Raw genomic sequence first — 24,862 nt, 5'->3', positions numbered from 1 at the left:
CTGGAATAGATATACCTGAGATGAATGACTGGAATATCTCTTTTTCTGCGCTTCCACCTCGTTGGTTCTCAAGGTCATGCAGGCGCTTGTTATTTTCCGAATTTTGGCGACAAAGGATATTTGCCCCTCTGCTCGGATGTTATCGCCTGAAATAACGTGTATGCATGAATTTTCGCTGAGAATACCCTTCAATTTAGTCGAATTCGGAAGCGAATAATGGCTCGCCCTAACAGCGACATATGCGCTGTGCGCCCGAGAAGACGTCGCATATGCTCTCAAAGAGTCCCTTTTTGGTGTGAATGACCATCTAGGATCGCGGATATATTTGTGAAACGGGCACAGAAGTGACTTGTCGGGTTGAATGTCTGTTCACCTCTTCGAAGGCTTCGACCCGTTGCGTACACACTGTGTCATCTTATCTGCTAAAAAGCCAATCGTCCAGCCAGTCAGAGCGCTTCTGTCTCTCTCAGAAGCCTGGCGACGAGGGAATTTTGCTTTACCTCTTCTCGGAGATTATTATATGGAGAGTTATGTAAACTGAGAATGCTTTACTGAGGAAAGGACAAGTGACTCCCTTGCACGAATTCAGAAGTGGCGTCTCACTCCCACTAACGGCGAGTCGCTCTTGAAACACAAAACCAGCTGTTGATTTAATTTCTCCATGTTGTCTCAAGAATTGAATTGAAATGACTCCCCACATGCATTTGTACGAGCAGACTTAGTCCTGTCACTCTCAACACGCTCCATGATTCCGTTGAGGATTATCAATTCAGCAGCAGAGAGATGCATAGAATTCAATTCAAAATATTTCATGGTTACCTCCATAGCCTTCCGTGCATCTTCTGCTGTAAGTATATCCACCTCTGTTTCCGCTTCGGTTGGGCGCACCGCGACTGTTTCTTCACCTAAGCATACTTCATACGCTTGTGAAGGCAGCCCTGACGTATACATGAGGTTGGTCCCTTCGAATATCAATCTCGGATTCACGAGAATGTTATTCTGATCCTGAAATCTTGTCGTCACGTCGCGTCCTAGGTTTCCGTATTCGAGAGGCCTGACAGGGGACGGGCCAGAAATGGGAGATGAGAGGTGTTGGGACTTCTCCTTCAGGACTTTAGAAATTGTGCTTATCATATAATTTAGCCTTCCATGTAATGCATGATATGGAAATTGGTTTTAGTTTACCTTCTGTCCCAGCCGAATTTGTCTATGCAGGTTTACTAGTCAGAATAAGTTGGCTTTCATTGCATCGGGACCTTACCCGCAATCTGTTGCTGCGTAATCCCTGGGTTCAACTCCTTGTGTTCACAAATTTCTCTTTTCTCCTCTGCGGTCATGGGTCGTACTATTGAGTGTCAGCCAAGAGCTTCTCCAGCAGACGATATTTCTAACGGTAATCTCAAGGAGAAAACATTTGCGAAAACCGAAACCGAATTATTGAGTTTAAACCGCGGAGTGCAAAAAGATACTCGATAAAGAGCACGGCAGGTGATGATGGAAAAGAAATAGCCCGCAGGCTCGGTTGCACTTCATCTTCGGACATGTGTGAGGATACAAAGTCCAACAAGAGAGGACAGAGCCGAACCAAAGTCCAATTTAGGCAAAGTATGACTGCATTCAAGGGCAAATGATTGTAGTCCTACCTCCGCGTTCCCCCTGATTGCCTGCTCTGATCTGTTCCCGGGATAATCTCTTCGCTCGTTCGGCTTGATTGCCGAAACCATTGTGTTGCGTTGACATCCCAGTGAATGACCTTTGACCGGGAGTGGTCGTCGACGTCGGTAAAATAGAGGTTGATGCCGGCCCCGATGATAGTCTCGTATCGAAGGTCAATGGCTGCGTTGGTAAACTGGTCCATGAAGATGGTAGCGTCTGGGGTTGCATCGAGGCGAGATTCGGCGGTGCGGACATGCAGTAGTACATCTCATCTACCTCCATTGGCGGAGAGGAATGGTAGATAGATGGACTAAAATAAGGCATCGATGGCGGATGCACCGGTGACTGAAATGCGCTGCGCTTGATTTCACCGTCTGGGGGTAAAGGCTCATGGTTGGATTTCTGCATTATTAGCACCGATGAAAGTTGTTTCTTTCGGCACACGACGCAGGCACACCTGACGGAAGATAAAAATGAGGTAATAAGAATAATGTATGTGCATAATAACAAGGCGTCCGGAGGAGGAAGTCATTTGATGATGTTAGCGGAGCTGGTCTCCTCTCCGAAGGAAGCAGAGTCCCGGAAAATAGTGGCACCCTAAGTTCTAGGGCATACCAGTGGACTGAAAGTCCTGTTAGCGAGAACTAGCAGATTGACGGGGCTTTGTCCGTGCTCCAAACCTAACTGAGACCAGAAAACCCGCATAGTTTTGGGAGGGGATTTCATTTTGCAGATGATCATCCCTGTCGAGGCCCTTGAGAAGGAAGATGTCCAGATATCCAGATAAGACTTTGAGTCATAAAATTATTACTTAGGTGCAATAAGTGACTTGACTACAATCACGACCAGGAAGTTCGTTGGCTTATACTTCCAACTATTCGTCTGTAAGTAGAAATATTCCTCCCTGTGTTGTTTTCAAGAAGGAGAATGGTACACTGGACAAGGGTGTGCACGGTATGGAGTAGTATTGCCCTCCCTGGTTCTCCACTGTCTAATAGTTCGGCACTAGTAAGATCAATCCAGGTAATGTACTCGAGTCTATACCCGTTGAGGATAGACTCGGACTAATCGTCGCCTGCTTCCTGAATGTATATGTTCTGTGCATCGGATTTGTACGGAAAGGTTTGGCCGGTCAACTCATTTCCTTGTAAGTTACCCTTGTAAGTTACTCCAACTCCTAGCTATGTGACCAGAATACAGGCCATCATATTTCCAAAGAAATAGAAAATACTTATGCGAGGGAATTTACGTGCGTCATGCCGGATGGCTGTGTTTCCTCCAACCTCCCTTTTCACCATGGCATCACTTCGAGTGTAACTAGTTAGTTTTGTCTAGCGAGAAAACCCAACAAGAAACTCTCGAAGATGATTCGTCTTCTCTCACCAAGTCCGACTAGGAAACAGTGGAGAAACGCGTATCGCGGCAGGAGCAATCATGGCCCAGTCTTTTAGTAGTTTGAGTGACGAAATCATCGATGGGACCGAGAACGACTAGGCCCACACCAGAATCCAACGATGTCCCCAGTTAAGGCGCTATGAAATTATTTCTCCCTTTCCGCGCACTTAAGTCTAACATTTGCAATCCATTCACTCCCATCCACTTTTGGGTGACCTCTCGCATTCGAACCTTCAACAACTACTTGAGACTACATTGGCACACAAATTTCTCCAAGTCCACGACTTTGCTAACCAAAACAGAGCCTCGAAAATGGTTCTTCTCAAGATCGAACCGAACTGATCACTGGTGGCCCCACAACGAAGCGAAGTAGTATATTCAGTAATTTCCTTTCTTATTCTGTAAACATGATTCCGCGTAACCCCACATTAACGACAGGTATCCTCGCCTACGATCATCTACGCCCGAGTATAGTGAAGACCGATTTGCAACTCTTCCAATAGACGATCTAACATATCCAAGATATTATCAAGATATTGAGGAATGGGGTCTAACTGCTTAAATGCCCCTTGGGTGGTATAAAACGCTCCGAAAACAGCGCTAAAAACATTGAGCGCAATATTAGACACGTCCAGGTTCCTACGCAATTCCGAGAACCTGGCCAACCATCAAGTGGATGGAAGAAAACCGGGTTTCGGCCTGTATGAAGACGGAATTGGGCGCGAAAGATCAGATTTCTTAAGGCATGCGCTATTTTCCACGCACTATAATGGTGTTTTGACGCGTCTCTTGGCAGCTTCCAAACTGTACAGAAGTGTAATATATCGGGTGATGACCAAAGATGATCCATTCTTGGACATTAGGCCCCAATCAACCCGCTGTGGTTTTTTTGGGTCATGTGCAATGTGCTATCTAGGGTCCAGTTGATTAGCCTGCTGTCTACGCCAGACCAAGGCTTTACTTACAAGGTGTTACGTAGAACTTGTACTATGAAGTATCATACCAGATTGACTGGGCCATTTAAGGGGCTCTTCCCCCGCTCACTCGCCATTTCTACCATTCTTCGCACCCGTTGAATGTTTTCTATCTTGCATTTGAAATAAGCCAAATTTCATTTTATTCGGTCGACCCTTTAGCATGACCAGAAGAAATTTGAGAGATAATACCTCCCCGTCTACCCCTTCCCATGAGGTATTAGACGGGGCAAAAGTATCGCAGCCAGAACATAGGGTATGTCGTTGTTGCCAGCAATAGGACATCATAATGCTATCTCTTTATGGGCTCTTGAGGCTAATTCTTTGAATATGAAAATATCAGTCATACTTTGCTCATACAAATGACGGACAGGGACATGTTGCAGCACGGGCCGATGAAATTGTGATCGTCTCCGGCTCTGCTCACACGCAGATTGAGGGTAGCTCACAGGTTTTGAATGGCGATGTGACCAAAGCAAAGCAATCGCAATCGTCCAGCTGTCATAAACTGGTGGGCGGTTCCGTACGAAAACAGAGCAAATTTGTTAATGGTAATATGGACCGAGAAAGCTTCCTTGCATTCTTCTGCAACGGAAGCCGAAATTATCTACTTGCTCTTGACTGGTATTTTGCTTTTGAAAGTCTAGAGCTCACAATATATCAGAGGCCCTTGCTGCTTCTTTGTATTGATGATCAGTTTCCTGTGACAAGTATATTTTCCGTTCTAAAGAGTGGATGCATAACTTTCGTCCAAGAATTAGTCTAAGTTGACCAGATTGGTACTGTATTCTTAATCAATTCAAATAATTGACTACAGCAAGTAAAATATTTCATGGTTCCTATATTGACATATTTCAGTTTTCAATCTTGTTGAATTCGGATAGGCAATTTAGGTCGATACAGTGAGGCCATTTCGAGGTGTTAAAGAGATATTCCAGCAGATTTTTCTAATAAGCATAATGCCTTTCTTTCGAGATACTCATTTGCTCAGTACACAGTCCATTCAATTCGGCTTGGTCATTACCTTAGCCAAAAAGGTCTATTTAGTTGCGATCACCTTCCTCACTTAGGCTCAAAAAAACCCAATGGCTGTATGGATTGAAATATGCGCGTCGCAGATGCGCAGCTGTATCATAATTTGCGCCAAACCGCTTGCCTTTTTGGCAGGCTTTAACAGTTAGCGAGGAACCTTTTGTCGGAAGAGTTATCCACGCATAACCAGACTTTGCGCCCCCGCGGGTGCGCTCGGTTAATGCGATAGAGCAGATCGAACTTCCTAAAGAAGCGCTCTGGCTGGTCGTTGCACTTTAGACAAAATTGCTATCAAAATGAAAAAGTTTGCATTATGTACCCTAGGTTTTTGTTTGGGCTAGCCCCAGAACGCTCGAGATGGACGAGACAAGTCGTCTCACTGGGCAACTGAAGCCAATGGGTAGCAGGTCTCCAGCTTACGGAGACCAAAGCACAATTTCAGTATTTGCAGGTCGGTGACGGGGAGACTGATCTCATTTTGCCGTAATGGTGAATACAGAGACTCCAGGTGAGATGCATGGCAACAACAAGAAAAAGAAGAAGTAGAAGAATCATAACTCCCCAGGAAAATGGTATAAGCGTCATAATTGACATCTGTGCAAAATGAGCAACCTTCAGAGTAATTAAGCAGCCTTGCTTACAATTGACGATGTCTTTCTGCGCTCCCTGATTTCGGACTATGTCAATCCATTTCGAAAGAATATTCGATCGACTGGTTGAATGGATTGTCCGGAATGCTTTTTGGTAAAGCTCTCCAACGGTCTTCAAGCAGACGTCAGGCCTTTGGTATACCAAACTCGAAAGCCTTCGAATCATGACTTCTCGGTAATCTGCGTCTTGTGGTTAGCGATGATGAAGTGCGAAGACACTTCTCGTAGACATACATTCCAGAGAGATCCCCTGGATAACGCCACTTTGTACGGCCACGTCTGTTGCTCCGGGAAGATGACCGTGCACACTCAAAGGCCCATTATACACGGTGCATGGGAATTCAGGAAGTGGGTGATGCTGGTAAGCCAGTAGCCAGAGATTCTGTTGTTTGTCGTTTGGAGTCGTCGATAGGGTGGCTGATAATCGAACGATGTTTAACTTGTTTGACTTTGTATTTTGGCTATGAGTAGAAATGAAGGGAATTTACATACCAATTTCAGTCCCAGTCACACCACGGTGATGGGCTAAGATGGGATTGAGCGGATACGCGCCGTAGATCAAGATTTGTCCGTTTTCAGGCTCATGTTTAGTATCCATTGCAAAGATGAACGACTAAACAAATTTGAAACTTCAAACAGTAAGTTGCGGGGGATTACTGGGGAGAACAAGACTTCCGCTGGAGAGTGAAGTGAGAGGAGAGGAGGATGAGGAGGAAGAGTGGGGGCAATCTTCAAGTATCTAGTATGCAATGAGTAGACTGGAGATTCTTCTGGCCACAAGCCGCAGTCCAAAGCCATCCTTGAGCGACCGCGTTATCTGTGAAATACTGTGTACTGCGTCTCATGGATGTCTTGCCAAAGTGGGGTCCTTTTTGGTCCAATAATGTGCCTCTATACAAGCCCCTTGTATCGTTACATTACCTTTCAATAGAGGTTGTCACAAAAGGTTGTGGGGCGGCCTGATTTCATCCAATACAATTCCATTGTGTGCCAAATAACCAATAATATGCTCCGGTGCAATTTTAAGTTCATTGACGCTACTCGTTCTGATAATACAGAGGAAAGCGCCACCGCACTCGATTCTCCATGACTCGCGCTCATCCCGGTGCGGACGACATTCAGGGTAATTTTTGGCGTTCCCCAAATTCACTCCGGTAGCCAGAGACCTGAACGGCACTATAGAAATGAACGACAAACCTGATGGCGGACACGAATAGACCTCCCAGACGAAACACCAATTCGAATCCGTCCGGCAAATCACTGTCGACCTAAGCATTTTGGTAATCAAAGTGCTCACATAATTCACAATCGCGTGTGACATGGGTGCAATGACATCTCAAGTTGGTAAACTCTTCCAGAGTCTCGCATTGGCAACACCATGTCCTTGGCGCTTTCTTCTGTACCCTTGGTTGGATAGTTCGTTGCCGATATTGATCGTCATTGAGAAGGGCCCGAGACTTTGCTTCTAGATCTTTGTAATTCGACTCACAGTCAGGATCAGGCTCAATGATGCTCTGCTCTTCCACTGTGCGCGTCTCTTCAAGACTTGTCTTTTTCACGCGATCAGGTTGGCAGAATATACGTTCATCACTCTTCCGCTTCAAAACCGTTCGTGAAGGTGGTACTAAGAGAGCATTTTTTTGGGCTTCATGGGCCCTGGCGGTATCTTTTTTGGCGGGATCGTCTTTCATAGCGAATGCTTTATTTCGGGGTTAACACGCTCTTCTCTTGTATCATGTCTAGTTGGAAATACGTACCACCACTCCTATACAAGCCAAGCCTTGAAATAGAAAAGAGAATACCAGAACATGGAACAACGAGGACTATTCTCGGGGAAGGAGGTTCTTTATATACCTGATACAGTGCACTGAGCAGTGCAGTGAGGCACATGCACTAATCTCCGCAGAGGTTGGGGGGTCCCAGGTCCATGATTGGCTCTCTACGTGGACATAAATTTTATTAAGACATAGTTCTGTAACGCTGACTTCGAGTGGAGCAAATCACAGCCGTCTACCGAATTTCCGTTGTAGAAATTGCATACATTTCCTGAATATTATCTACTTTCCCCATATGTTAACATCAGAGCGACGCGCAAGATTGAAATTGCTGTTAACTCTCCCATTCTGTGCTCACTTGTGCGTACTTCCGAACCGCAATAGAGTCCTTGGAGAAATTAGTCCAGGACTCCAAATGAATCTATTAAAAGAGGATACACATACCATACTCCTGGGAGAATTCCTCGAGGACATTTGTGTATATCTGGTGCTTCACTTCCGGTTGAAAATTCCGTAAAGGTCCATCGTCGAGGAAATGTAATAGTCGAAATGCGTTGGCAAGAATAAGATCGGGTTCCGATGGTCTTATGTTTTCAGATGCTTGAACAAACGGGGGCATCATCTGGCTGGGTAGGTCCTAGGTTTTTGTTCGGCAGGATTGAGCGGGAGATCAACTGCAGTCATGAGGCTAATTGGATTGATATTCAAACCTCGGGGAGTTTCTTACCTGTTGGTGAAGTCTGTATCTGGAACGAAGGCAGATCAACAATGTTGACAGGGTTCAGAGTGCTAGGTCAGCAACAGGGAAGTATTTGTAGACGCATAGAGGCATAATGAGTGTAGAAAGAAGACATGGTAATCCCTGGTTTTGGAGGCTTACGAAACGACAAGGATCACGTGCCAGTGCGCGGACTTGGGGGTAAGCCAGTGCCCTTTCCGTGGCTTAGTCACTTTTTCTTTCAGGGAAATTCAACGATTTAGAATGACCAGGGCTAGTTCCTAGGAACTAAGTGCTCACTCCGGGTCAACGCGAAAGTATAGCTCGCTTCGACATACTGCTGATCGTCTTTTCACATTGCGCAGCTCGTTCATTGGGCGCAGTTGGCTGCCCCACCAAATTTGGTAACCCACTTACGCCACAGTGTTCGGAAAGATCGTGTAACAAAACAAGGGGCGCCGATCTAGCCGGTAATCTCAAATTAGAAATAATCGCCCCCGTGCGCATCGAACTCGATGTTACGAGCCGTTTATCGAAGGGCCCAGTCCTACGCGAGTTGCAGGATCCAATCCATTTTCGGGCTCATTGACGCTAGCCCGAGTGTAGGAGTTAGATTGTACAAAAGGACGAAAGGCGATTATTGAATCGTTCTAGTACTAATAATTACAATCTGAAGCTTCTCCTGACCACAATTCCAGGCCCAAGGCCATCTTTGCTTCACCACGCTAAACTTGAGTACTCCGTCTCATAGAGGAACGAATTTTCGTCCAGCCATGTGCTTCTATGCCAGCCCCTTATATTGTTACAGTACATTTCAATACAGGATGTCACAAAGGGTTGTGAGACAATCAGTTTTCCTCCAATAGAGACCCTTGGGTGACAATATAACCAACCATGTGCTCTGATGACTTTTTTCCATTCATTCACGCTATCCGTCCTGAGAATACAGGGAAAGGGCCACATCACTCGATGGGCGCCAATGTTCGTGCGGCTGACACTTCGCAATTTTGGTGTTTCTCCACACTGACCCCGGTAGCTATGGAAGTGAACGGATTATTAGAACTCAGAGACAAAGGTGATAGCAGAGGTGAAAATATCTCCCACAAAAATCCAATGTTGCATCATCGCCCCAGCAGGCCACTGCAAAATTTGCTAATACAGCGGTTTGGATTCCCAGAAATTGCAGCATATGATTGAGCGGTCGAAAAGCCCAGGTGCTCAGGCTATTTCTGACGTTGTAGCAAGCAATTCGCAGCTTATCGAGTCCCAAAACAATGGAGCCAGACAGTCACTTGAGACTTTCGTCCACCGGGATAATTGAGGATCTCATGATTGTCAACAGAATTCTCTGTGCACGCAAGCCGACATTCCATCTTCACGTCCTTGAGATGATTCTCTAAGACATTGTCACCAATGAAAGATGCAGAGTGAACGGTGATGTTGCTAAGTTCCTTCTTATCAACAACGCTGTCTGTGGGCTTCATGACTCCAGGCCTTGCAGCGCAGATTCCCTTTGAAAACGAATGTGAGGTTTCTGGGGTATAAAGAACACACAACTTGATATTCTTTTCAGCTCGTCCAGTGTTTCCTCTTGCCGCATCCCTTGACGCGCATCTTAGAGGATATAGTCCTGGTTTCTCCATATTAAGCTGTTTTTGCAGGTTGTGAACCCGCTGCTTAGTCTCCGACGATGACTGAGCTAATGTAATACCTTTGCTGACGGCGTCCGTTGAAAAATAATTCCCAATACCAAATAAATGCTGCGTGAATTGTCAGTGCTTATATCTCTTAGGGAAGATTCTGGATATTACCTGAGCTAACAGCAATAACTCCTTTTCAGGTAAAAGTTCAGTGTCCAAGCAATCCTTCACTGAGAACAAAAGATCATTTTCGCGTTGTTTCAGTATTTGCAAATCCTTTGTATCTTCTTGGAACGAGTTGATATCGAGCTTTTGGTATAAGTCATAGTCAATTTGGGTGATGCTTGTGGCGAGAGCCAGAGGCCCGACTAGCTGAAAGTCATCCAGAAATGCGGTGCTAGCATTGAATGGCTTATTCCACATATTTTCGCAACCCGATAGATACCTTCTGAGGCGGGGCCGGAGCATCTTCATACGTTGCAGTATGGTCTGAGTGGGAACAGTCTTGTGAAGGGCTTGCCCAAGAGGATCGGTGATGAATCGACGAAGTGGTGCAATCAGATCTAGCCTTTTCGTATTCTTGTGTGCAACACAGTCATATGCATGTTGAAACGTGGTGCAGAGGAATGGATCAGCACTAGCTTCCTCAGCCTCTATGTCCTTTATTACGTCAATTCGAGCTCTAGGGTAGTAGGAATCTCAACAGACCTTTTTTATCTGATGCAAGTGCTCCAGTCTATCTGGCCGCTTCGTGTAGAACCTGCAGATTTGCCTATGGAGTGACTCGTATTCTCCGAGGAGATGCATAAGCTCGGGCAAACTTCGACCCCGGCTATGCTCTACCCATGCTTCGAAGGGAACGTGTCTGATTTTCTCCGAGCTTTGAGATATTAACAGCGGTGTTACAGCTCCGCAGTTACTTTGGTGAATTTGATCAGGGTCAAATCTCCAGTTTGTTCCTTCTGAAAAACCCAGCCGTTGAAATACCTCCAAGATAAAAGGTAGACCACAGTTGAGACGAAAATGCTGCAAAGGTGATCTGATGCTAGCACTATCCCCGCTGCACTGGGTGGAGGTCAGATGATCAACATTGGTTGAAGCATTGCTCCAAAATGATGTGGAATGGGACCGGACTTAGTGTATAACGGATTAACTTATACTGTCTGGTTATATCGCAAATGTCGGCGTATGGTAGAACTTACCTTCGTGAGATTGTTGCGTAGACTCGGTCAGGAACGTGACGTTTGTATATTTCATACTGGCAACAATTCTTAATGTGAAAAGAAGGGGAGATCTGGGTGTGAGGACAGCCATAATATATTACCTTGCGGACGATTCGCTCTGCGCCAGTGATTACCAATCGCCATTTCCGAAGTCACTAGTCTGCGTGGGTGTATCGTAGTGAATCCTGGTCAACATGAAGACAAGTGCCTTTTGTGATCTAGAACTCGCATCTGACAATCGGGCCCAGGTTTATACTAGTGTCATGCACTCCAGAGATGGATCGTTCACCCGATTGGCCCCCTTTATTATTACATTGTCTTTCAATAGAGGGTGTCACAGAGGGTTGTGGGGTCAAGAGATTCTCCCCAATCAAAAGCACATTCTGACAAACGGACCAATCATATACCCTGGTTCTTGTTTTCATCCATAGAGGCTTCTCGTCCTGAAAATACATGGAAATGACGAGGCACTCAAAGCTCCATGACTCTTCGCCGTTCTCCGTGCGGTCGACAATTAGGGCAGTTCTGGCATTCCTCCAAACTGACTTGCGTTATCCGGCCTGAAATTTGCTTAATCAGAAATACGAGTCAGAAACAGCGAGCAGAGCCTTACATTTTGTGTTTGAGAATCTCATCAAGTCGAAAACATTCGCCGAAGTCAGGATTGCCATACTCGTCGTAGTAGATTTGAGTCTTGTCGGTTTTAATGGCTCGCCCCATGGAACACTCGTAGAAAATCAAAAAATCATTCTGCTCCTTCGATAAGAGGCCTTGATGATTCGTGTCTTTTGTGGAGCGACAGTGGTCCACAACATCAGAAGAAGTTGCAAATCCTGTCATACACAGTGGACAAGCGTAATGTATCCCAGCATTCCTCGCTATAGTTTTCAGGATTTCAAGCCTTTTGTCTCCATTAGGTGGCTCCAGACGTGTTTTGGCTCCAAGGACGAATGAAACCTTGAAGCAAGCTCCATACTCCCGCGGGCCAGGTTTACTGAAATCCAGGGGTAGATCATTAGCAGTAATATTGCTCCATCCGATAGCATTGCCCAGGCTTGCGAGAAAGTTGGCAAACCCTCCTTTTTGATTTACCTCACCAATCCATCTGTGCTGAATATCAGCTGGATCCTTCTTCCCTTTTGCACGACAGTGCTTGAAAAAAATTGGCGGCGTCGGAATATGAGGTATGACATAATGGACAAACATAAATCTTTTTAGAATTGAATAATATAGTTTCCAACAGCGAGCAGTGGGCTTGGCTGACCATTGTTTTAGTTTGATGAGGCAGGTAGTGATTCTGGTCAAACAAGGTCTATTTAACAACGAAGAGTGTGGATAACAGCTTTAATATATTATTCTAGCAATCATATCTTCCTTTGATCCATGCATGATACATTTTGATAGTCATTATATCCCGCCCTATTCGATGCATGGTACATACTTAACGCCATAGTTCTTGTACTTGTCTCAATACTGATCACAAAATGCCATGTATTTTGCATATTCGATCCAACGGTACGCTCAACATCGCACTAGCGCGTCTACTTTAAGGAGCTCAATTGAGTGGAAGAACAGCAAAACGGCGGTGACAGCTGAACACGTTACTACTACACTGTTGCCGGGACATGTGGCCAATCTGCATCAGAATCAAAGGAAGATACAGTTGTCTGATCCACTAGCCCTGAGTTACCCCACGGCTAGAAGTAACGAAGAATCATAGCTATGAAAAAAGGACGTATGTACAGTACCCAAAGCCTGGTATACCGAAACAGGCTTCAAATAGATTGGAAAGGAGGAACTTGTGCAAACGGTTGTTGGCCCATAGCCAGATCAGTGGAGAATCCTGAGTAAATGCTGTTTATCGAGGGTACTGAGGAGACTTGCAGAGTTTCCCCTGTGCTGAATCCTGTCATCATTTGCCATACATTGTACTGAACAGGCGTGATGTGAACTGGATTCATTATGGTAATTCTTGAATCTGAGACTTCATTTGGAGTAAATGCAGGCTGTCTTGCGAATGCGGGGTAGCAGTTTTGGACAGGGTACGCGTGCTCAGCCGGGTTGGTCGTGTCTGATTGCTTATTGATTGAGGCTGGAATTGCCTGTACGTCCTCGGCGATCGCCTGGAATTGAATTGGAGTTTCCGTCCTCCTTTCCGCATCACCGTTGGTCCGTCCGTACTTGGCATGAAAATAAACCGGACCCTTGCCTATGACAACATTCATTAGGTTCATGTATCAGCACTCTTATTGTCAAGACTTGCCTGCTTTTATGCTCTCTCGCTCCTTGCACACATCGAGAATCTCATAGATAATCTCCACGCGAGATGGGTCATTCAACATTCGCTTGATATCGCCCGCGAGTTCTCTGAGACTATTACAAGTGATTCTCTCATCTCGGACGTTGCTGATTATGTGGATCAAAAGTCTAATGCGGTCTATGAGAAAACATGAGCATAATCCGAAACTAGAGGATAAGCGGGCCAATATACCGTCCTTGAGTAGATGGTCGGGTTCTTTGTGCATGACATCAGCGGGCCACCACTCTGGTTTGCGTTGGTCTCCTCCCTTGTAGGGGTGGGTATGCTGTTTTCGAGGCTGGATGAATTTGATGAATTCCTTAGCAATCACGCGACAGTTGATCTGCTGGAGGTTTTTAAAAGCTGTTTCATAGTACTTCATAACCTCTTGCGGATCTGCTAAATTCACGGGAGTCCGTGCGTAAATATTCTCGCCGCCATCGCTGCTTTCTCCTAGACAGTCATCAGATGTATCTCGGGAACCTACTAGCCTCTGTTAGAACAACGGCCTATATCTAAAGCTGTTATTGACATACCATCAGTCGCAGGATCATGGTCAATTTGCCGTTTAAGAATGTCAAGTAAGTTTTGGCGAGCCTCGGGAGTAGAGACGATTGAAGCCAATTCCTGGGTAGAATCAGACTTTTCCACTCTCACGTTTCCCTCGCTATCAACATATATCACCAAATAGCTCTTAGAGGGTATCCTGACTGAACAGTGTCCAGGTGTTAGATCCTAAGTACTGTAAGTCTTTGTACAACGATACATTTAATTGCACACTTACAAGATCATGCCGTTTAATTGACCTTAAATCAAAAGCCGGCGGCGAGGCAGAACGCTTCATGGCGCCAATGAAGTAATTAGCCCTTGGAATGAGACTGAATGAAAAATTCTAGTGTCTGATTGTTGGACAACGGCAGCTAGATTCAGGGTAGGGCCATAGGTAGGAGCGAATATTTCCCAGTTATATAGAGGCGAAAAGCCATTTCCCATCGGGCCCTGCCCCTGGTCCTGCGTCGGTCCTGCATTTAGAAGAGCCAATGGTAATGCCATCAGCCTGGAGGCTCGAGTTAGCTTCTGCAAAAGTCCTGCAGTCGCAGCGGGCTTGGATGCGCAGCTACCTGTAGCGTTTTATTGGGTGACAGAGAGGCCTGAGCGTCTGAGGTCCTCTTACTCTAATGCCCGCTCTAAGAACCAGCCTTTCACGGGACACAGAATCCACTCATAGGCCTTAGTACAAGGCTTCTCAAAATTTATCGTTTGCTGATAGTCTCATACTGTGTATCGAGTAGTTTTTCAACGATGATGTTGATAAGACATATTGGTGTCAGCACGTATCATCCTTAAATTGGTGATCCAGCCAGCCTATCCAGCGATTAGATTTCCTCTCCGTCCACGACTGCTATTTTGCTAGCCGAGACCGAGTTTCGAGGTGTATTCCTGATGTTTGAACAGTCAAAGCACTGTCTATACCAATATTGCTCCCCACTTTAAGTGGCCTAGTAATTCCAGTAAAGGCTTTGACCAAGCAGGGTGGACTTGTCAAGGAAATACACCGGTTACAACCTATATTCACTTGTATTCACTGACAGCGCTCCTGGTTTTGACTAACCTGTTAAAATACTCGATACAATGGCGCTATATATCGCCTTGCATTAGCGTTTGGAACTAAATTGAAGCAACACTGAGAACACTTTACCGCGATCATTTGTCTTCCGCCGGCCCCTCGCATCCGCTGCCCCTGCCAGGTGAAGGCGAAGGCTGATCTTATTCCCAAAGCACAGGTAAGATCCCGGTCCGGTATTTCCATTGTTCCCATGGTAGGCTGTATCATAACGTTCATAGCACTGGCCATATCCAGTCTAGATTATAGTATTTTATAACGGGCTTTGACCAGACCAGACAAAAATATCAACAACTTAAATAGCACTCAATCACCTCCATTGCTCCTTAATAAGGCCTGTCCTCCATTAGACATTCTATCCATCATTCCATCCTCGCAATTTGTTTATTGTGCATTTCTAAGTTCACTTTTAACATAGGTCGAGCGGCGTATGATACCACTGGTGTTAAAAAACCACGAGCACCACCACCGCCACCGAAATGACTCAGCATCAATACGGCAATATCTAATTAGTACGTTTGTACCGGTTAAACTGTCAAGATAGGTTCTGACGAATAATTGATCGGTAAGTTCGAGGGTCGACAATCTTATCTTGCTGATTGAACATGCGGTTATCATGTTAGGTGCTAAATTCATGTGTTTATAGTATTAGGGCTGTCTTTCCTATTGGATTGATATGTGCTGAAGTAGATTGACTTTTTTGGCATTCAAGAACGGACTTGGTCATTGAAGAACCCACTTCTCGCCAACTTCCATCTCAAAATAATCAAATTACTATGGTCCATTTGTTATGTATGGCGGGTGATGTACTATTGTGCAATTGGCAATAATAAAGAACATTTCAGGCTTAATACCAGGCATGCGGGTCTCTCCCCAGCTGCACGGATGCTCGATCTCGTGCGGTTCTGGCGTTCAGTCGCATCATGTTCAAAGATTCCTCGGCGCTTGATATTTCGATCTTTTCATCCCGTAGAGACTCGGCAAGTTCTTGCAGGTCCCCACAGCTCCACTTGGATTTTACCACAGCAGAAGTCGCCTTCTCCATCTCCTTGAACTGATCCCAGGGCCAAATATAACGAGAACCACCGAGAGAGAATTCGACGTATAGCTTGTCCTTGCCGCACAGACCATTATCAAATATGATAGACTGTCCAAATCTCAGCGTGTGAACTTCAACGTGTTATATAAAATATACCTCATCTTTGCGTAGTATTGTTTTCAAAAGTTTCCGAATGGCCATGGCGTCAAAGTTTCAGAATGATAGCTCCGTTTCAATTGTTTGTGATAAGCTTTAATGGAGGGGAAAATTCAAACCAGTCTCGTATCTCAAGAAGACTGCTGGTATGAGGGATAATTGTACGAAGATATTTTGCAATCTGTGAGACCGGGTAGCCGTCGAGGGTCGGCAGGCCTTGAATACCGAGCACGATGAGTCTCTGTCGAGGGCAACAGTTCTCAATTATGTAGACGTGAAACACCCCTGCCCTTTGGCATATGCCCCTGTTCCTGCATGGACTCTACATTGAGGAGAGCCAATAGTCAGGCCATCACCGCAGTACATTGAATTAGCTCCGCGAAGGTGCACTAAATGCGGCGTGCGTGGGTTCCCAGCGGTCGTAGGGTTTGATTGGACGGTAGAGTAGTTCTAGCGCTCGGGGTCTTCCTCGTGTAGTTTCATGACTTCTTCCACAGCCTGGCGTTTTGGGGGCTTACTCCGCCAATCTCTGGCCTACCACTTGTACCGGCCCCCAAATTTGGTCCACCGGGCTACCGCTGCGGATAAAAAATACCTGTTCTCATGATGAGAGTCGATCTACACAAAGTCTGGACCCGGTATTCCCAATTATGCGTCCGAACCGGGCTTAGTCTCAATACCTGTATCAGTCCCTAGTAATTATCGTTTGCCCCAGATATCAGGAAGAAAGCGTTAGCCCGGAATTTTCAAAAATATCATATCTTGAAGCGCAGATTAGCGTCGCTTCTAAGCTTGGATACTATATGGGCTCCATATCACGACCAGTTCAATTTATACGAGCGAATGGTTAACACCTATCGATTCTGCATCTAGAATTTCATGTATCACTAATACCCAATCCTCAGTCCCAATCGCGAGAGAAAGAGAACCCATGTCTGTTCACAGACGTATGCACCAACCCAGTGAGCGCATTATTTAAAATACGATTATATCTCCCAGGAGCCGGTTATCATCCACATTTGCAGTGGAGCACCGCTGGTCGACGGTAGTTCCATCTGTGATAATTACGTGGCTGGGGTTTCAACAAAGTATGTAACAATCCTCGGTAAGGTATCCCAATCGCAGTAGTGAATCTCAAAAACAATAGCGTGAAGACAGGGGCTTCCAAGGATGCAGCTTGGGTACTGAGTAAGGAAATGACTTGTCGACGTGCCTCCCTGTACTTTTCTTGATTTGTCCAGCTTCACACACCATACGGCTAAAAAAGCTGCGACAATCGGGTACGGCAGTCGCCAAGGCGCTGGCCTTGAGATGAGTAGATGAGCCCCAAGTCCGCTTCCAATAAATTGCACCAGACCCAATCGGGAAGGGAAGTTCGTAGTGCAGAGGAGACCAGGTGTGGAGGCAGTGTGACCTGCGCAATGAAAATGTAGAAGTCTTAGAGTATGCTGTATCAAACCGAACTCTTCACCATCAGCTTCCTATTCCCCCGACTTTGCTCAATTTCATTTGCCTATTCTCTTTTCCTGATCCTCAGGAATTCTTTCTGCTTTCTAATCCCCCCGCCCATCTTTGATCTTTGTGGTCCGCAAAGTGAAGCTGTCCATGTGGTTACTATTGCCACTGCCCTCTCCTTAGCGACGGAATCTCTCTCCTCAATTACCAGAAGGAGCGGACAAGTTACTACCTACCCTCAGTTCTAGTGATATGGAAAGTGCGCGCCCACAGCTCTCTGTCCGAAGGGCCCGCGATCCTCCCAAGAACGGCGAAGGCCAAATTTTTTGCGACCATACCGACTGTCAGGCTTCGCCGCCTACTTTCCGCCGTCCTTGTGAATGGAAGTAAGTCAATTCAACCTCATTTCTAGGCGACTGCCGCAGGCTCTTCTCCATACCAATTCTTCATTACCAGCAAACACATGGATAAACACGATCGGCCTTATAAGTGCTACGAACCTGGTTGCGACAAGATTCAGGGCTTTACCTACTCTGGTGGCCTCTTACGCCACCAGCGTGAGGTCCACAAGAAGAACGACACCAAGCCCTTGATGTGTCCATATGCCGATTGCAACCGCAGCACCGGCAACGGATTCACGCGCCAGGAAAATCTTCGAGAGCACTTGCGCCGTCGCCACATGCACACGGAGGTGGTTCTAACAGCCTCCCCTCCTGTGGACGCTAGTCTCAAGCGCAAACACGATTCACCCAACGGCGAGCTTCCGGATTCCCAAGAGAGTGGCGGCGGTCTCCACAACGAAGTCAAGCGACTGCGTCGCGAGTCCCAGGAGAAGGATCACCGCCTGGAGCAGCTAGAGCGCATCATTACCCATCTCCAGCAAGCCATCAGTCAGCCGCTCGTGCGCAAAGACGATCCTCAGCTTACCCAGGCGAGGCACACTTCTGCGCCCTAGGTTACCACTCCTCGTTTTAGGTGCCAACTACTCTCTACCTTACTGGTAATGAATATGGGATGACTGTTCTTCTCCTGTGGTGTTTGTTCTTGAATTTCTGTGGCGTTCCTTCTCTGAATTATAATCTTCAACATTATGAGACCCCAAACAGAGACAATAATCCAAGGTATATCAATTTTTTTAAGTCAACATAATTTCTATATTTCAATCATCATTCTGGTGGGCTGTATGAACATCTTTGATCTATCAGTAGCGCTGGGAATGGCAATTTGGAGCATATCTCTGTGTCGTGCTAATTGTTCAATCAAGTTAGTGGTTTGTGATGGTGAGGACGACCATTTCCAGTTGCCTTCCTGGATGTGGCTGTGAGAAGACTGACGGAAAAATGGAGCAATTTTGGTCTAGCAGAATTATGCCCTATCATCCTGGTGGACTGGATGGAGAGCATCCTGGGCCGATTCCTGTGTAGTGCTGGTTGTCCAAACATATTGTAGGGGCCACATCGACTTGCAAGCTATAGTTCGGTGCACAATAACTCCATGATTGCTAAGTTGCATCGCAAGGAACATATATCATTGGTAGGTTGATACGCTTGGATGGACCGACCTACATGAGGCTTGTGGATGATCGCAGACAGAGAGTGGACAAGCTCTCCCAAGAAGACCGGAATAAGTCACGTAACTCGACGGACAACGACTTACAATTACAATCGTGACAATAATGATATGCGCAGGAACCGAGCCGTCCAAACCAGGGCCATAGTCCCCTTCTTGATTCGCGGAAATAGCTCGTTCGGTGTATGCGGGTCATATCCTCTATGAGTTCCAAGCCTAATCTCTCCAGTCTCTCCAGTCTCTCCAGTCTCTCCAGTCTCTCCAGTCTCTCCAGTCTCTCCAGTCTCTCCCAGTCTCTCCAGTCTCTCCCAATCTCTCCAGTCTCTCCCAATCTCTCCAGTCTCTCCCAATCTCTCCAGTCTCTCCAATCTCTCCAGTCTCTCCAGTCTCTCCCAATCTCTCCAGTCTCTCCCAATCTCTCCAGTCTCTCCAGTCTCTCCAATCTCTCCAGTCTCTCCAGTCTCTCCCAGTCTCTCCCGTCTCTCCAGTCTCTCCAATCTCTCCAGTCTCTCCAGTCTCTCCCAATCTCTCCAGTCTCTCCAGTCTCTCCAATCTCTCCAGTCTCTCCAGTCTCTCCCAATCTCTCCAGTCTCTCCCAATCTCTCCAGTCTCTCCCAATCTCTCCAGTCTCTCCAGTCTCTCCAATCTCTCCAGTCTCTCCAGTCTCTCCCAGTCTCTCCCGTCTCTCCAGTCTCTCCAATCTCTCCAGTCTCTCCAGTCTCTCCCAATCTCTCCAGTCTCTCCAGTCTCTCCAATCTCTCCAGTCTCTCCCAGTCTCTCTCCAGTCTCTCCCAGTCTCTCCAATCTCTCCCGTCTCTCCAGTCTCTCCCAGTCTCTCCAGTCTCTCCCAATCTCTCCCAATCTCCAATCTCTCCCAGTCTCTCCAGTCTCTCCCAGTCTCTCTCCAGTCTCTCCAGTCTCTCCCAGTCTCTCCAGTCTCTCCCAATCTCTCCAGTCTCTCCCAATCTCTCCCAGTCTCTCCAGTCTCTCCCAATCTCTCCCAGTCTCTCTAGCGCCGGCGCGCCAGTATCAAGGTTGACGTGGTCAAATTTTATTCGATGATTTCTGCTACGCTTAATTTCCAGGAGGCCTCTTGATGTCGTATAAGCGTGTCCAAAAGTCCCTAGCCCTTGACAATGCGGCTGACCTCGCATATTTAATTCGAGCGCAATCCTGCAATCGCAAAATGGTTCGTCCATCTCTTCGGCCTTGTTGGTTTCACTTCCTTAACTGCGCAAATTATACCGGCAAGTTTATTCTCTTGTATGTCCTCCTTTGAAGAGGTACGCGGTGGTCATTGAGTACTGACGGAATCTTACAGACACGCATAGCCAATCAATTTCCTGCGCAAGTTGTCTGGCTAGCTGGGCTGCAAATATAAAAGACCTGTGCTGGTTTACGAAACGTCCTAGGTTATCCTTTCCCTCTGCTTATTCTGCCTGCAATAGAGACTGACATAGGAGTTAGGCTTGCACGATGCCAAATAAATATGATGTCTGCACACAGGAGCGAGTGCGATACTCCTGTATTCATGAGAAAGATGGTGAATTCATTAAGTGTGCTAAACATGCGGGGAAGGATGAGCGATGCTCAAGTTTGTCGATCCAGTATGTAGTAGTTAAGACTTCGACCCACAGTTGCAGAGTTTGTTCAAGAAGTGAGGGTTGAATTAAATTTGACGATTCGTATGTGTGGATATCTGATACCTAACTTGTTAATACTGCCGCAGGCATCCATCATGTACTGGAATTAAGATCGTCTCTCGTTCCCTTACCCTCTCTACTTAACTTTTTATGCTAATTCGCTTCGTGTAATACTACTGTCGTGGTTGAGATCTGTGTCTTCGTACCTCAGCGTAAAATTGAGACAGATAGCAAAGAGAGTTTCAGCGTTTTCCAATCTCTGAACCATCGTTGAACTTCCCCTCTAGGTCCATAATTTCTTCCCTTGATTCCTTTACTCCCACAGATTCCTTAACAACTGCGACTTCGAAGTCAAAAACAATCGCGCCACGACCCGTCATGAGAAAATTGTACCTGTTGAGGTCGCGATGCAGGACACCGTAGTCATGGAGAAGTAGGGCGGTCTTTTGACAATCCTCAAGATCTTCTGGGTCAGGAGTATTTCCCGAGACATCTTCCATCAAGAAACCAATTGTTCGATCCGTCGTTCCTTCATAAGCGTATCCAATCACTGTGGGAGCAAGTGGAAAACCACGGGACGCCAATGAAGCGTATGTTGATACCTCCCGCTGTAGGGCTGGGATCTCATGTTGAAACCTGGCGATTTTCAGAATCGACGTGTTGTTCCCCTGCACCACTCTAGAGACGCGATCGCTAATGCGACAGAGAGGCACGAGATCCAAGATATTGAAGTACGTTGCGTGTTTGCCACAAATGGCTGCAGCATTTAAGGAATGTGGTGGAAATTCGTCGACAGTGCTTTCAATCGAACCATTCGTGGTTTTCCGGACCGTGAGAGTTGTCCAATCTCCATTCCAATTTGGAACTGCTCTCAGGTTTGAGAGAATTCGGAAACCATCTGTGCGTTGCCCTGAGGGAATTATGTCCCCGTGCAATACTGACACGTACACAATTCGAGATTCTCTTCGAATTCGGTATAAAAAGTCATTTTCTTCTAGATCGAGCGAGAGAACTTCCTCTTTTTCACGCATTGTGAGAGTTCGAAGGGCCGTGAAGTTCGGGGACGTGGACTCATTCGAAGGTTATGGGTTGGAATGTGTAGAACGCACGTGACATTAGTCATCGTCATGGTTCTGAGAAAAAGTTGTCGAGCGGAAACAACACTGCGTTCCTATTGGGTGGTTTTCATCTATTATCCAGCTGACGACATCGTAAGAGCGCTAACCCGAATGGAAAGGAAGAATCCCAACAAATATCATTTTCCGCAAAAGCAAGTTCTTAGTCACCGAGCAATAACCTCATTGGTTAACTAACCTAACTAGTCAGTTAGTTGGTCAAATATTCGATTAAATGACTAGTTAGTTGCATTCCCTTAATTCCAAGCTCGGCTTAATTTTTATCTCCGCTCCGACCACATCCCAATCACGAGTCTCTCCAGTCTCTCCAATCTCTCCCAGTCTCTCCAATCTCTCCTGATCTCTCCCAGTCTCTCCAGTCTCTCCCAATCTCTCCCAGTCTCTCCAGTCTCTCCCAATCCCTCTCAATCACGAGTCTCTCCAGTCTCTCCAATCTCTCCAGTCTCTCCAATCTCTCCAGTCTCTCCAATCTCTCCAGTCTCTCCAATCTCTCCAGTCTCTCCAATCTCTCCAGTCTCTCCACAGTCTCTCCAATCTCTCCAGTCTCTCCAATCTCTCCAGTCTCTCCAATCTCTCCTAATTTCTCCCAGTCTCCCCAGTCTCTCCCAATCTCTCCCAGTCTCTCCCGTCTCCCCCGTCTCTCGCCGTCTCCCCCAGTCTCTCCAGTCTCTCCAGTCCCTCCAGTCTCTCCAGTCCCTCCTAGTCCCCTCGATTTTTATGGACTCGCGCGAAGAGTAGTACGCAATGTCACAAACGGCAGATATCGCTCGTGTCTACGCTATGAGGGAAAAGATAAAGAGAGAAAAGACCATTCCGGAGGAGTATCTCGTCATACTCATAGAACGCTTACCTCTGTCATTCGGGCAATATCCTCACCAAGACGCCCCCAAGTCAGGTCGGCGATCGGCTGCATATCAATTACGATGGAGACTGAAGAAGGCTGGAATTGTTTACCGGAGGGTCCGTCGTACCGATCCGCACATATTTCTGCCTTTTTTGCTGTCTATAACACCGCGCGGTTGCGAATCTTTCGACGACGAGCGGTTCGAGCAGAATCACCAAGATCGATACAACCTTCATCTCAGCAATGATTGTCTAACGCTTCTTCAAGCCCAGGGTAGGAATTTGAAGATCGAAGACAACAGAGACTTTCAGGATTTTATAAAGCATCTATTCGAGCTAGGTCTGGAAACTCCGTACACGTGTCACGGCTTTTAGCTAACTCTCGCGTAGACTCACTTTACAGGTCACCACCACTGACTGATGCGGAGAAAGAGGATCATTGTACATACCACTTGGCTCACGTTCAGTCTATCAGAAATGTGTTTGGTGACTATATTCAACGAGCTGTCGCGAGTTCTCTGGTATCTTTCAACGAGGACCTTTCTTGTCAAGCGGTCGAACGAAGGGACAGCTTCTGGATGAAGTTCCCTAGCCAGACGATGCAAGATGCGATATTCAGCCTGGATATTGGGTCTACGAAAGAACTTGCTGCTATTTTATTTCCCCATATCAACCCCAAGATCGCCTCATTTCTCTGGCCTCAAACATGTGACGTTATTTCAACGCAAACTCTGGATTACAACGGGGTATCGCACTACGACGTTCGCCCTGATCAATCAAGGCAAGATCGTGAGTATCATCCGATACCTTCGGAAATGTATCATTGACCATGTTACCTTTAGTGGACAACGCATACTGCACTCTACGAGGAGCCTCCATGTCGGCCGTCAAATCAATATTTAGCCCCTATTTACATGCTGCCATTGAATCCAGTGACCTCAGGCGTTGGGAAGTGGATCTATCCATTTTAGAAACGACTGATTGCGTGACACTGAATGTCTGGAGGAGCCGCCCTTTTTTCGGGTTTATTCGTCTGCGTATTGGGTATATTTTCGGTACCTCTTTCCTGAATGATTTTAACGCTTCAAATGCTATTGAATCATGATTTCACATAACTCTGTATGTCCCCTTTTCAATGACGACTTTCACGTTGCGAGGAAGAAGTATATCCCCACTTCCACTTGTCCACCATATTAATTCGCCGTCCTTTGTTCGAAAGGAAATTTTCTCGCATTGGAAGCAAATCAACTTCCTCTCGACGTGTTGATGTGAGATGATATCCGCCACGTGCCAAATGTATCCGTCCAATTCTGGGGGCTTCGTATCCTCGTCCTTTTGTTTGTTCCATCGATCGCTCTATGACATATTAGCGTCAAACCATGCTATAGAGGTTGAGGTTGCAATGCGTACTATGACAAGCTCCAGTTCTTCTTTGGATTCCCCCTCCATGTCCGATCTATGATGGCCTGATCAAGATCTCGGCAACTGGCGATAACGCTAGGTAGGGAAAAAGAATCGCTGCAAGGTTGAGTTAGACGCGATCAAAGGGTAGTAGTCAGGAGTGAGCTGTCATGAGAAGCCTGACTCAACTTGACTGATTTAATAGGCGTTCGCCTTTCGACCTCCGAGAAATTGAAGAATGAATGAGGGGTTGGGCGCGAGAAAATCTTACCCGAACCCACCTCCGTCTGACCTAATCAATAGCTGGTTCCATGGAACCACCGAAGTTAAGGCACGTGATTCAAGTGGGGCATGCAGGTGTCAGGAATCAAGTCCAGAGTACAGTGGCGTTCCAAGAGTATTTGCACCCAAAGAGACCCGTTCTTCACCGCCTACCACATTTGTATGCTACAAAACGTTTAGCCCAATAACATGATCCTGGCCACAGCCGAGCTGGCCACCCCGAAACACCATACTAAATGCGAAATGCAAAATCGCGAAAGGCAAGTAACTACACCCTTTTCCGTCGACTAACTCACCTTGTTCGAGCTTCTGCACCGGGCGAAATGCCTGCGAGGCGCAATGAGCGCGAGGG

General features: G+C 46.4%; 6 protein-coding genes across 6 annotated transcripts; 2 read left to right on the top strand and 4 right to left on the bottom strand.

The window, feature by feature from the left end:
• Nucleotides 1-1,639: 1,639 nt before the first annotated feature.
• On the bottom strand, nucleotides 1,640-1,858 carry N7458_002474 (uncharacterized protein; the record flags this gene model as incomplete). Its single annotated transcript, XM_056905857.1, has 1 exon — nucleotides 1,640-1,858. The coding sequence occupies one exon, from the start codon at nucleotides 1,856-1,858 to the stop codon at nucleotides 1,640-1,642; it is 219 nt and encodes a 72-aa protein (XP_056769964.1).
• Nucleotides 1,859-13,315: 11,457 nt separating this feature from the next.
• On the bottom strand, nucleotides 13,316-14,154 carry N7458_002473 (DUF2841 domain-containing protein; the record flags this gene model as incomplete). The annotated part of the gene is made up of 4 exons (XM_056905856.1): nucleotides 13,316-13,500; nucleotides 13,555-13,815; nucleotides 13,899-14,029; nucleotides 14,147-14,154. 4 exons carry the CDS (start codon nucleotides 14,152-14,154, stop codon nucleotides 13,316-13,318), a joined length of 585 nt encoding a protein of 194 aa, XP_056769963.1.
• A 1,679-nt stretch (nucleotides 14,155-15,833) lies between these two features.
• N7458_002472 (uncharacterized protein) lies at nucleotides 15,834-16,226 on the bottom strand (the record flags this gene model as incomplete). Its single annotated transcript, XM_056905855.1, has 2 exons — nucleotides 15,834-16,133; nucleotides 16,182-16,226. 2 exons carry the CDS (start codon nucleotides 16,224-16,226, stop codon nucleotides 15,834-15,836), a joined length of 345 nt encoding a protein of 114 aa, XP_056769962.1.
• A 1,873-nt stretch (nucleotides 16,227-18,099) lies between these two features.
• N7458_002471 (uncharacterized protein) lies at nucleotides 18,100-18,591 on the top strand (the record flags this gene model as incomplete). The annotated part of the gene is made up of 1 exon (XM_056905854.1): nucleotides 18,100-18,591. One exon carries the CDS (start codon nucleotides 18,100-18,102, stop codon nucleotides 18,589-18,591), a length of 492 nt encoding a protein of 163 aa, XP_056769961.1.
• A 4,137-nt stretch (nucleotides 18,592-22,728) lies between these two features.
• hrmA lies at nucleotides 22,729-23,654 on the top strand (the record flags this gene model as incomplete). Its single annotated transcript, XM_056905853.1, has 2 exons — nucleotides 22,729-23,186; nucleotides 23,231-23,654. 2 exons carry the CDS (start codon nucleotides 22,729-22,731, stop codon nucleotides 23,652-23,654), a joined length of 882 nt encoding a protein of 293 aa, XP_056769960.1.
• A 280-nt stretch (nucleotides 23,655-23,934) lies between these two features.
• N7458_002469 (uncharacterized protein) lies at nucleotides 23,935-24,276 on the bottom strand (the record flags this gene model as incomplete). Its single annotated transcript, XM_056905852.1, has 2 exons — nucleotides 23,935-24,183; nucleotides 24,238-24,276. The coding sequence occupies 2 exons, from the start codon at nucleotides 24,274-24,276 to the stop codon at nucleotides 23,935-23,937; spliced, it is 288 nt and encodes a 95-aa protein (XP_056769959.1).
• Between the last annotated feature and the right edge of the window lie 586 nt (nucleotides 24,277-24,862).

This window comes from Penicillium daleae (assembly GCF_028827525.1).
Source record: "Penicillium daleae strain IBT 16125 chromosome Unknown utg000002l_segment0_segment0, whole genome shotgun sequence".
Lineage (NCBI taxonomy): Eukaryota > Fungi > Ascomycota > Eurotiomycetes > Eurotiales > Aspergillaceae > Penicillium > Penicillium daleae.
The sequence above is the reverse complement of the archived record's forward strand: the minus strand, read 5'-3'. Positions and strand labels throughout refer to the sequence as shown.